Source organism: Adiantum capillus-veneris, chromosome 28 (assembly GCF_014529385.1).
Source record: "Adiantum capillus-veneris isolate H3 chromosome 28, ASM1452938v2, whole genome shotgun sequence".
Lineage (NCBI taxonomy): Eukaryota > Viridiplantae > Streptophyta > Polypodiopsida > Polypodiales > Pteridaceae > Adiantum > Adiantum capillus-veneris.
Window position 1 is genome coordinate 58,908,202 of NC_140958.1, and position 12,266 is coordinate 58,920,467.

Genomic DNA, 12,266 nt, shown 5'->3' on the forward strand with positions numbered 1-12,266 from the left:
TGCAAAAGCAAAAGAAGCAAATCAAGGGCTACAACACAAAGCTGAGGAGCTTCAAGGCATGCAATAAAAGCTACATGTTGATCTAGACAAGGAAAAGAAAAATAATGTCTACTATCACAAAGCAGCTCAAAATTTCAATGAGGTGAACACTCAAATACAAGTTGATCAACAAAGGCCGGAAGAGGAACTCAAAAGAGAATGCCAAAAGAATGTAAAGCTGAGGGAATCTTACGGTGTGGTCAAAAGCACTCTGACACAACTTTGGCAATGCAAGACACACCAACCCCCGTTTCTACTTCATTGGCTCCGGCATTGACCTTGCAAGTGCTAAAGAAACTTAAAGAAGAACTAGCCCAAGAGCTATGACCGTCAGATCCTGACTGCGGGACATCGGGCCATCCAAAGCCAAAAAGACAAAGAAATAAGGCAGCTTAAGAGCAGTTGGCAAAAGCACATGAAGAGTTGTCATCGAGCTGCAAAAGAAGGATGCGGACATTAGTGCCATCTAGGATCAGAATATGGTCATGAATGTTCCACCACCTACAAACGGGCAAAGAGCACATAGTGGACCTTCCCGCGGTAGATCTGCTAAGCATTTCTACAAAGGGTGGGTTACATGATTTTGAAGACCAGAAGACACGGTAGATGCAAGGGATGAGATACAAAGGTGGATTTCAAAAGTGCAAGATCCATCACAAAGAGATTATATGCAATATGAGCTTAAAGTGCTAGAATCAACGGCACTTCTGATGATAACGCTAGATGAGGTAGTTAAGAACCATGGCCATGAAATGATTTCGCTTCCACTAGTGAAGCAAGAGGCTCTCCTGTGGAAATAGAAGATGCTGCCCAAACTCAAGGCAAACCACAAGGGGGATTACAGAGGTGTATCTGTAACAGCTGAGTAGGTATTGGAAGTTCTTGAAAATTAGAGGTGGTTCGAAAAGAGCCCGCACGATGAAACCTATTACAGAAATTCCCCACAGCATCTCATGATCGATCCTACTTTTTGTCTTATCAATAGAAGTGATCATGGGATAGCTTCTACACATGGCAAAGCAAACGATCCACAATGCTGAATTACCATGTCCCCACTAAGTCGAAAAATAACTTCCCACCCTCAAAAAATTAGATGGTGAAAAACTTACAAGGGATCATCACCTAGATGAAGGATGTCTCGGATTTGACATACCAGATGCTGATGAAGATTGCAAAAATGATCATAACTTGCATCACCACATTTGAAGACATTGAGTCAGTGGAACACCCTTGGGAAGTGTTCTTGGAAGGCACTAGAGGCTTGTGCTGGAACCTAGAGACAAAGATTCCAAGCCGCAATGTGATGATGGGGATGTACGCTCAAGTCATGTTTTTGCCCTCTCACGACATTCATGACAGGGTTCTTCGAGATCAACTCTTCAATTTTCAACCCCATGACCACAAATCTGTCTGCCTGCCATATAGCCTATCAAACACATTATGTAATAATCCTTTCAGAGAATTAGCATTAAAGGTGGAAATTGAAGCAAGGACTGAGAAGTTCAACTAACTCACCCGAACACTAGATAAGCGCACACTGGATTACTAAGAATTCTCGCATTCAAAATGACTCAAACACATACCAAAGCAAAAATCAGGACAACATGAAGGCAATCTAAATGCAGACCAAAACAGTTTGCACGAGGACGTGCAAAAACTAGGAAGGGGGGAATGTTGGCAGCCAAACCAGATAGGCACCCTTTGAGTCGACCTCTTCATCTCGACCCCCAATATTTAGATGTCCATTATTTTTCGGAAAGCTCTGTAATTATATGAGAGTCTCTGATTTTATTCAGATCACCTATAGTCAGTCTGTGCTACATCCGAGTTGTATAATTTATAAATCATCTTGAGCCTTGTAAAGTTGGCCATTGGCCACGAAGCCCTAGGTATAAAACTCATTTTTCTAAAGTGGGAAATGGCCACTTATCATTATCAAAAGTTTTGAGTTTTGGAGCGTATCACTAAGAGCGGCTACTCTCATTCGCCTTGTAATCAACATATCTTGAGCTCTGATAATCACATTTCGATTCAGAAACTTGCAATTTGTACCTTGTCTATTGCTCTTTCATTCAAGTATAATCATTGTCGATTCTGTTGTGGTTTACGATTACACGCTAGTAGGTTAAATCTATTGTTTTGAGTGTGTTAATAACTATTTTTTGACATTCCGAGTATAAGAGAGTGTTCCTAACCATAGTGCGACCTTTCTGGTATGTTCTATTGCAGTTTCCAAGACCCTTATCATGATGGATTGTGATATTGATACCTCATTGGATTGCAACCAAACGTGGTAGGTTAGTGCTCCTAAGTGTCTTAGACCTCCTCCCAAAGTTTTGTAACTTTTGGACTTCGTTCGAGTGCCAAAATGGTGTGATGACTGATTGTAGTGACATAGGACATATGCAGGTTGCCAGATCCAAGAGTGATAGATTTGTTGGTGCTATAGATATTGTCGTTCCATAGGTTCACTTCTTGAGGTTGACACCCTCAAAGAGTCTCCATGCCCCATCCGAGTCACTTCCTTGAGTATTGACATTATGTTAGTGCCAGATAGCTATGCTATAGACATCAGTCGCGACCCGCTAACAATATTCTTGGACAACACCTTATCGACATTATCATTGGCACGAGATAGCAGACATGAGGATCATCACTCATGGTACTATAACATGACTTCACTAGCATGGTCTATCTATCGAGTGTGATGGCGACTTATCTTGTCAGCTCACTCATTAGTGGTTTCACATTGACCACTATACATAGTTCTTATCACCTTGTATTTTCCACTTATGTTTTCTAAACCTTATCATCATTTTGAGTAGTGAAGAAGGAGAAGCAACTTTGCGTCCCCATCTCCATTGTGTTCTCTTTTGGTTGTGTACGTACGTACATGCAAGAGCTAAAAGTCTCTCCTTCTCTATCTTTGTACATGGTATTAGAGCCTCGTTGTGGTTAAGGATCTTTGAGAGACAAGCAAGAGCAATGGAAGAAGCGGTTGAGGGTAAGGCTTTCCCCATTCTCCTCCCTCGTGTGTTGGTACTACACAAACCCCTAGGATTTTCAAGAGGTATCGGCAATAATCTCCAAATTTTGTGGGAGATCCTATGGCTCAATTTTCTATGTAGTTTTGGGTGTGTTTGGGCCTTGGTTCTAGAGCTAGAGTGCATTTGCATGAAAGAAGACAAAGGTTTGGGTTATTGTAAATCTCCCATTTTGGTTTAGCAGGAAGCTCGTATATACACATATTGTGGTCCGAGCTTGTAACAAGTACATGCTTTTTTTGTGTGGGTCTGTTGCAAGTTTTCTGCAAATTTTTGTAGTTCAACAAACATGTATAACAATGATCGAATCAATGGTATCTTCATCGAGATGTTAAACAAGAATAATTTCCACGCTTGGAAGTCAAAATGACTAATTTCCTACTTAGGAGAGGTTATTGTGAGTACATTGAAGGTGAACATGAAGATGCACTATCGTTGTTTGATGAGAATAGTACTCAACAAGTAGAAGCATTCAGTTCATGTATTGTTTATTTGATAGTGTGAAGAACTATATGATTGGGCATATAGAGGATGCCAATTCTCTCTTAAGGTCACTAAATGTGACTAACAATATAGCAAGGAAGCTGCAGTCGAAGGTTTAACAATGTGAAGAATATGGGACGATCAGTGAATGATTGTGTTTTGAAAATAAATGACATATGTGAATCCCTTGCATCTATTGGTATTCCGGTTGATGATGACAAGGTGGAAGCATGCTTGCGTGGTTTAGAGTCAGTGTACAAGTAGTTTAAGACCTCTATTTATACTCGTGAAAATAGTATGAGCCTTACAAAATTGGCACCATTGTTGATTGTGGAAGAAAAGAACATTAAAGAAGACTCATCTTCACACGATGCAGGTGGACGTGGTGCATGTCAAAGAGGTTGCCATGCCTATGGAAATCAGAATCAAGGCAGTCAAAATATGGTTGACAATCCAAGGCAGGACACATGTGGTAGAGAAACTTCTTAGACAGGGGGAGTCAAAGAAGTCATTGAAAGTTTTGCAAAAATCATGTACCAAATAATGGCAGGGGAAGCTGGTAGTCAAGACCAGTTTGAGTGCAATTGTCCACAAAGAAAGGGAGCAAAACAACCATGCAGGTACTAGTAGAGGTGTCAATGAACTAGAGAGATTGTTTGTTATGCAATGTATGCCGAGCACTATGTTTACAAATGTATCAAAATGTGGTGATAACATATGGTAGGTGGATTCAAGTGCATCGAATTACATGACCAGCCATGGTAAATGGTTTCAAGACATGCCAACTTTGGATAGTCCTTATTATGTTGAGATTGGATATGATACAATGCATTTGATTGTGCATACATGTAATGTGCCATCGTCATTGACATATTGCAAAGCGAAGTATTTGGCTCATGCACTGCCTACATGCTCCAATTGTGTTGCAACATATGGGTCGTTGTTGCAAGTTCACACCACAAAGTCTCCTTTTCAATTTGAAGGAATGCATGATTGACCTATCGCTTCTGGTTGAAAAAGCGATTCAAGAATGTAGAGGGTGGTTGAGGCACCCCCACTTAACAGGCCGCACTACCGATCATCGCTTTTTGCTAAAATTGGGGTAGGGAATTATATGGGGTGCGCCCTTTAAGGACCTTGCCCTCTATCTATATCTATACTTCTATACTATTAATAAAGTAGGGAGGGTTCCCCGGCCCATGTGTCACATGTTGGTTAATCCAGTTAGTGTGGCATGAGCGAAATGGCGCTCTGCGCTCAGAGAGATACACTGCGCACATGCAAGGGGCTGCTGGCTTAAGGCGATGAAAAAGTGCAGAAGGCCCACTGCCAGCCCACCACGCCCTTGCAAATAGACATCGGCTCTCTCACCGTTTCTATCAAAAAGTCATAGCTTGCTCCTTCACGGTCATAGCTGCTTTGCAACGTTCGCATGGCAGGAAGCTCGCATAGTGGCTTGCAGTTTTTGAAAAGCGGCTTTCTTGTCTCATATTTCTATCTCTCTACCTCTCTCTAGAACGATGTGCATGTGCTCGAGATGATGTGACTACAACGGCCGTTCAACCTCTTCACCGCTTCATCGGAACTGTTGCATGTGCTCACGCTAAGAGAAAGAGAGAGAGGTTTTGGTTCTATGAGCATGCCATGTAGATCCGAATGATGATACGATGCATGCACATAGTGTATACATAAGTACATCGATGGCTAAGCTCTACTGACTTCCTGGAAGTTGGCCGCAAGAGTGGCGTGGGACGGACGGTAGAAGGAGTTGGACGCGGAAATGCAACCATCCTACTAGACTCTAGTAGAAAAGAGAGTGAAAGCGGGTGTGTGATACTGTGTATGAGAGAGGAGAAAGCACATCTGTCGCCTCCGCATTTTGCATATTCTGATACTTCGTTTTCTCTATTCTCGCTGACTCTGCGTTACCGCAGGGTCTTCGGCTGCATATCCCTCCTCCTCCTCCTCCTCCCAAACGCGCGCGTTCCCGCGTGCGCACACGCACGCGCGCGCCACACACACATTATTTGCATCTCTTCCTCCGCATTTTGCACTCTCTCTCTCTCTCTCTCTCACACACACACACACACACACACACACACACACTTTTTGGATGTCTGCAATCAAGGTAGTGGATGATGCCGACCCCAATGAGGACTGCATCGCGCTGCGAACTGCCCTGGAAGGTAACTGGTCTTCATCTTTTCGCTGGCATGTTTCAACCAGATCAAGTAGTAGTAGTGAGTCATGGTGATAGTCATCTCTGCACATGCCCATACCAATGTGAGTGTTTTATCGCGCATAGACATACTCTGCGACAAGAAGGCCTTAATGGGTGTGATATGCCACCGGAACCAGCAGCAGCGCATGAGGATAAGGCACATGTATGGCCTCAAGTATGAGGAAGACCTCATCAAGCGTCTGCGAGCCAAGCTTCATCGCAATCTTGAGGTGCTATTTGTTTTTTTTCCCCCCCTGTCTGTTTATCCCCATCTCTCCCTGCAAATGCTATTCAAGACAATATGGTTTATATACATGGTAGATGCATGATTTGGTGCAGATGGATTGGACATAGTCAAGTCTAATTTCACTTGCAAGCTTCAATTGGCATAGAATAGGGATATTCTAGGTGCTTGTTAGCAAATCAGTTTGCAGAGAGGTTCTCAATAGGATGTGGTAGTTCTCCGGTAGACCACCGAAATTTTCCTGTGAAATGAATATGAAGGGTTCTCATCGTTTTCCATTATTCATGAGTCAATGGAGTTTCTGATGCTTCAAAGCCACGAATAGGAGTGGCGTCTGTATTTTTTATGAGTCAGTGCTTTTGCATGGGCTGAGAGTGGTGATCTTCAAGTAAAATGGATCTTAAGGATTGTGTTTCTATGTCTTTTGTTTTCTGTGAAGACTGTGGTGGCTCTTTGGATGTGTGATCCAGCAGAGAGGGATGCTGTTATTATCGGCAATGCATTGAAGGGTTGGATCAAAGACCTGGCTGCAGTTGTTGAAATTATCTATGTCCGAACACCTGTCGAAGTAGCGGAGATATCACGGGCCTATCGTGCCACCTTCAACCGTTCTTTGGAGGAGGATATTGGTCTCAGGACAAGTGGAGATGATAAAAAGGTGAGATACATTTCTTACATGCTCATGACTGATGGTTGTTTGTATTCTCAATCTTGCTTTGTTCAACTTGCAGTTCCTGTTGGCTTTAGTTCGCGAGGATAGGCCGGATGTATTTGAGCCAGACATGGCAGTCGCAGTAAGTGATGCAAACGATCTCGCCATGGCCATTTCTGGGAGAAACATTGCTGCGAAATCTCGGATAATAAAAATAGTCACTACGAGGAGTCCAATGCAGATGAAGGCTACATTGGATTACTACAAGCAGACGTTTAGACATAGCCTTCAAAAGGCGAGTGAGAACTCCTACTCATCGATATTTTTTGTCTATTTCGGCTAAGAATTAAAGTAAAAAATTCTTAGTTTTGAAGATGGGTATCCTTTATTTTCTGGCAGATCATAAAGCAAGAAATCAAAGGAAGTTTCCAGGAGTTGTTACGAGTTGCCTTGAAATGTGCGAAGAATCCTGTCAGCTATTTTGCCAAGGTAATTTTAGAGCTTTTCATCTATTGTAGCCATCAGGTTCGTTGCCGCCATTTGCAGGGAAGCAATATCCGCTTCCATTCACGCTTGTTGAGATGAATTTTTTTGTTTTATTCTTGTTGTTGATAGTAATTTCCTAGTCACTAGAGTTTTACCAACTAAAAAAAAGAAGAAAATTTCATTTTCTGGGGATGAACATGGTTTTGTTTCTACGGCATCAAATTTTGCTTGGTTACTTGGCCATTTCATCAGTTTGATTTTGTTGGAAGTCTCTTTGACCTTCGACATCGTTTAATAAATCATGATAACACCTTTGTTTAAGAACTCTTCTTTTCTTCTGCAAGCTTGGTCTTTTATTTTCACATACTGCATGAATGATCTGTTCACATTGTCTGCATAATAGGTGTCCCTTTCAAAGGATCAGAGTGAAGGTTGAGTCCAGGGAAACTGAATGCTAGGCTGCATAAACAGTATGCTACAGCCCACTGTACAGTTACCTTCACCTGAGTTTCCCCTCAGTGTTCTGGGAAAAATCTATATCCTAACTATACACAATCCCTTTATATGCCTCGCCAAAGACGAAATCTTATAATTTTTTTTTTCTTTGTATATTTATACATCTGTTCCTCTCAAATTATACGAGGAATGTTTCCTTTTCCTCTTGCTCCTATCCGGCATCATTGAATTTTCAAGCGGCAGGATTGTGACCAGAGACACACTTTTCCCAAACATTGCTTCCCATCTAATCACAAGAAATGCATGTACTTTGCATGAAAAGTTAGAAGTGTTGTGTGCTTTTCTACCGCTGCAACAGCAGTGGCCATTTGCTCGCTTTTCATCGGAGGTTTTGACCAGCGTGCTAACTGCATCAATCAGATGAAGCTAACCTTTCTGTAACTGGAAGCTTCAGCTGGATTGCGGGAGAGAAGTACCTAGGTGGCCTAGCCCTGTGGAATTCATGATAAATGCCTACTGGTGTTCGTGAGAAATCATTACCCTAATACACAGTTGATTTATATGGTTTCTCAAAGAGTTTTTAGTAACTCTGAAACTCTTAAGTTTCGGGGGAATATTTCTTTTCTGCTTGAATTGAGCCAGCATCATTACCCTAACCATACACAGTTGCTTGAATTGAGCCAGCATCATTACCCTAACCATACACAGTTGCTTTATATGGTTTGGTAAAGAGAGAGTTTTAACTTTTCAGTCACTCTAAAACTCTAATTTTGGGCCGCTTGAATCTAGCCAGCATTATTGAATTATCAATGGGTATGTTAGACACTCTTCCATGGCTACTGATAACCACAGAAAGTTGGAGAAATGGAATTCCACAGATGTAGGGTGTGGCTATGACGAAAGACTTAGTACACTGTTTGATGCAGGGAGCTCTCTATGGAGGCAGGCAGACCTTGCATTAGAAGCTAGCTAGGTTCTGATAGTACAAGGGGGAGTTTGGAGGCTGGTTCATTTGTATCATTTGGAAGCAATGTGAATCTTGGGAGCCTCCATTGGGGTCTTAGCAGGGGTTTCCTGTGGAGTGGGTTTCGCAAGAGTGGTGACTCTCAAGGAGTGTGATGGCTTCTTTGAATTGAGCTGTTTCTAACATAAATTTTTTGCATGGAGTGTTTTTGTGCTGAAATTTTGAGCTCTTACTCATTTGGATTTTGTGTCTTGATTTGCATGAACAGGCTTTGTACACTTCAATGAAAGGTCTTGGAACAGATGATCCAACCCTAATCAGAATAGTCGTAATGCGAGCAGAGGTAGACATGGAAGAGATAAAAGCATATTTCCACAAGAAATATGAGAAGTCCTTGCAAGCCATGATAATTTCTGACACAAGCGGGAGCTACAGAACATTTCTCTTATTCCTCACCGGGGCAACATTAAGTGAGATTCAAGCAGTCAGCAGCCTCTCACATGTTTTCAGCTCACGAAGGCGATGAGGATAAGCAGTTTGTGCGCTCGGTGTGGAAGTTGGGTTTTTTTGCAAACAATTGAGCTTGAAGGCGATCCGGATGAAGAGTTTGTGCGCTCGGTGTTTTTTGCAAACAACTGAGTTTCAGTCTACTGTGGTGGTTTCAGCGATCGTAGTATTCGTATACGTTTTCATGTTGCATTTGAGGGGATGGGCTTGCAGAATCCCTTCAGCAGCTGTTATACCTAGTGTAGTTGTACATGTTATGTGATATAGTCACAGGTCTACAGGAATTTATGGTTTCGTGTACCGTACTGTAAACAATGACTCGTGCAGTTGTGTGTGTGTGTGTGTGTGTGTGTGTGTGAGAGAGAGAGAGAGAGAGAGAGAGAGAGAGAGAGAGCTCTGGCTGTAGGAATTACTAGGAATTTTCAAAGTTATATCTTGGACGTAACCAGTTTTCCAACAAGGGTTGCAAATTATTGCGATTCAAAAGCATTTGAAGATCTGTCTTTTTTGGATCCTAGTGGGCGGTGTGCCTTGCGCTGGTGCACGTATATTGCTTCAAGGTGTAAAATCAAAATGGCTTATGTAAGAGGATGACATCAAAGAGTATGTGACCCCACCTTAAAGCAAACGTCAACAACTGGCCTAGGTAAAGGTAAAGTTCTAAGAGCATGCTCATTGCTTACTCAATGCTGGCCTTTACAACAAATAGGAAGAAAGAAAGTGTGCCATCATTAAATTGCCATGTGGCACTAATCAACAAGCTTTTATCCTGTGGTTCACAATTGCTCCCAAGAGCCCAAGTGTTTTCTAGGGCAAAAAGCCTAATAACATGCACATTGCACAATTTGTGTCCCTTTTGTTTTTGTTGTGTGGGTTTGGGGGGGGGGGGATCCTAGGATCAATGCCTCTAATATCAAATGAGTTTTCTTCTGTCTGTGTGTGTATGTGTGTTATTGCGATGTTCTCTCACACACACACACACAGAGAGAGAGAGAGAGAGAGAGAGAGAGATGAAATGAAATGAAATATTATATTAACGTCTTCAAAAGGCCATAATGACCTATGAGACCAAAAAGTTACAAGGTGGTGGATTTGATACAAAGTCAAAGTAACAAAATAACTTAACGACAGTACAAAACAAACAAAGATATATTGTATGGGATCTTGGATTGATCAATGTGATCTAAGCAAAAAACTAAGCCAAAATGGGTGGCTTGTTGGGATAATTGAATCACAAAAGATCTAGCATCGGTCGTTGGCGAATCTCATCAATTTCCTCCATGGTCAGTAGTCTGATCGGGCGTCGTGCATGCTTGGCTAGTGTGCTTCGAATCTTTTGTCGTAGCCTTCGTCGATGCTGTGTAGTCTTTCGTAGTCGTGGGTGCTTGGATTTCCCCAGTTCAATCGCTCGGTCGATCATTGTGCCTCTCGTGTGAGACGAGGGAGCTCTGTTGTGGGAGTGGCTCGTGCGGTTTTCGTGTGTCTGCTCTGAAGAAGTCTGTGATCCGTCTTTGAGACTGGCTGGCCTTGCCATTCAGCAGGCTCTCTCTGTGTCTGCGTAGCTCGAGCAAGAACAGACCTAGGCATCTCTGATCTTCGTATCCTATTATTCTTGAGAGTGGTCCAAAACCCTCTCTGAACAAGCAATGGAAGCGGCCTCGTATCTCGAAGTAGACGGGGCAGCGGCATGTATAATGCAGCTCTGTCTCAGGTTCCAGGTTCGAGGTCACACAAGGGGCATGTCCTGGCCTTTGCTGATACTCCGTTGTATCTCCCAGTTTCAATCCGTAGCTGGTGAGACGATGTGCGTAACTTGTCAATAGCACATCGTATCCCATGAGGCAAGTGGGTATCCATGTACCTTGGTCTCGTCACAAAACCATCTTCCGTGAGCTGGAGAAGGTGGTCTTTGTAGAAAGCCATCTTCATGCCCAATTCTTGTGTTGGTTGTATCCATGTCCTCCTGGTGTCTGGCTGGGTCAGGTCTTGGCGGATGAGCTTGGTGATCTCCGACTGTGTAAGATTGAGAGATGGTGCATCCAATGAGTACTGGAATGGTGGCAGCTTGTCCATGCTGAACCCATGCGCCTGAAACCATGATGTCATCTCCCCATACCAGCATGTTGTATCTCCTTGTATGGCTAATTGTTGAGAGGAGTCAAGTGCTATGCGAGCATATCTGTCTCTGGGGAGTTCCCATGTGCGGTTTATGAAGAGAGAGAGAGGGGGGGGGGGGGGGGGGGGGGGGGGGGGAGAGAGAGAGAGAGAGAGAGAGAGGAGAGAGTTCTTAACATCGCAGTTACCATTGTTACAACAATGGCAAATGTTCACTTTGGCATTTTTGAAAAAAAGGTCACGAGGCTTTCAAAAGAGAGGGCTGGTGTACAATTTGAAAAACCAAAAGGTTTCAATGCCTTTCATGCAGAAGTCAAATATATGATGCCTTATTCTCTTTTTCACTAATGCTTGTCTTAGAGCCAAAAAGCTTTAGTTAAAGGGGAGCGACCTGAGCACTTACGGAAAATGAGGAGCTTTTTGAAGATTTGGGTTCAAAAGGTGTTGCAAGTTCCATTATCCTTTTCCATAGTAAGGACATGCAAGTTAGGTAATAAAGGACATCACTTTTCTTATGCCTCAATGCTGGACATTTCCTTCCTTCACTTTAACATGTCGCGTTGTCACAGTACACATAAGCTTGCAAAAGAGAAATGGTCCCATTTGGCTATGTACTTGTTTGCCCTTCCTAACAGAGCATAATCTGTAGATTCTCTCTCTCTCTCTCTCTCTCTCTCTCTCTCTCGCGTGCGCGCACGCACACACACAACCATTACATGCACATGCCATCACACACACTTAAAATTTAAGTGGGTAATCTATTTGTATGTGTATCTGAAATACTAGTGCAAAGGAGTTTTTGAGCCCTGTGAAACTTGGTCATTATATCTTTGCTATTTTCATTAGTATCAATTAGCCTCAGAGTTGAGGAGTCTTTAATTTTTTTCAAATTGTTCTTTCACTTGCTTGCATCAATCCTTCTAGAGATTGCGTAGTTTGGCTTCGTTTGATGAGTTTGCAAACAGTAACATGTTATAAAAAGGAGATTCAAGAACAATTCTAACTTGGCTAAGTAGAGAAGAAGGCTTAGCCCAAAACACTACAGCGAGATATCT

At 42.6% G+C, this 12,266-nt stretch overlaps 1 protein-coding gene across 1 annotated transcript; it reads left to right on the forward strand.

Moving 5' to 3' along the window:
- The first annotated feature begins 5,395 nt into the window (after nt 1-5,395).
- On the forward strand, nt 5,396-9,411 carry LOC147420504 (annexin D5-like). Its single transcript, XM_086504402.1, has 6 exons — nt 5,396-5,752; nt 5,872-6,017; nt 6,471-6,689; nt 6,763-6,978; nt 7,083-7,172; nt 8,858-9,411. The coding sequence occupies exons 1-6, from the start codon at nt 5,680-5,682 to the stop codon at nt 9,113-9,115; spliced, it is 1,002 nt and encodes a 333-aa protein (XP_086360528.1). The 5' UTR covers nt 5,396-5,679; the 3' UTR covers nt 9,116-9,411.
- The last annotated feature ends 2,855 nt before the right edge of the window (nt 9,412-12,266 follow it).

Excerpts from the sequence above, each read along its gene's own strand:
- LOC147420504 (XM_086504402.1), top strand. The coding sequence starts at position 5,680 with ATGTCTGCAATCAAGGTAGTGGATGATGCCGACCCCAATGAGGACTGC. Across the intron at positions 6,018-6,470 it reads AGCTTCATCGCAATCTTGAG|ACTGTGGTGGCTCTTTGGAT; the intron begins GTGCTATTTGTT and ends TTTTCTGTGAAG. Across the intron at positions 7,173-8,857 it reads CTGTCAGCTATTTTGCCAAG|GCTTTGTACACTTCAATGAA; the intron begins GTAATTTTAGAG and ends TTGCATGAACAG.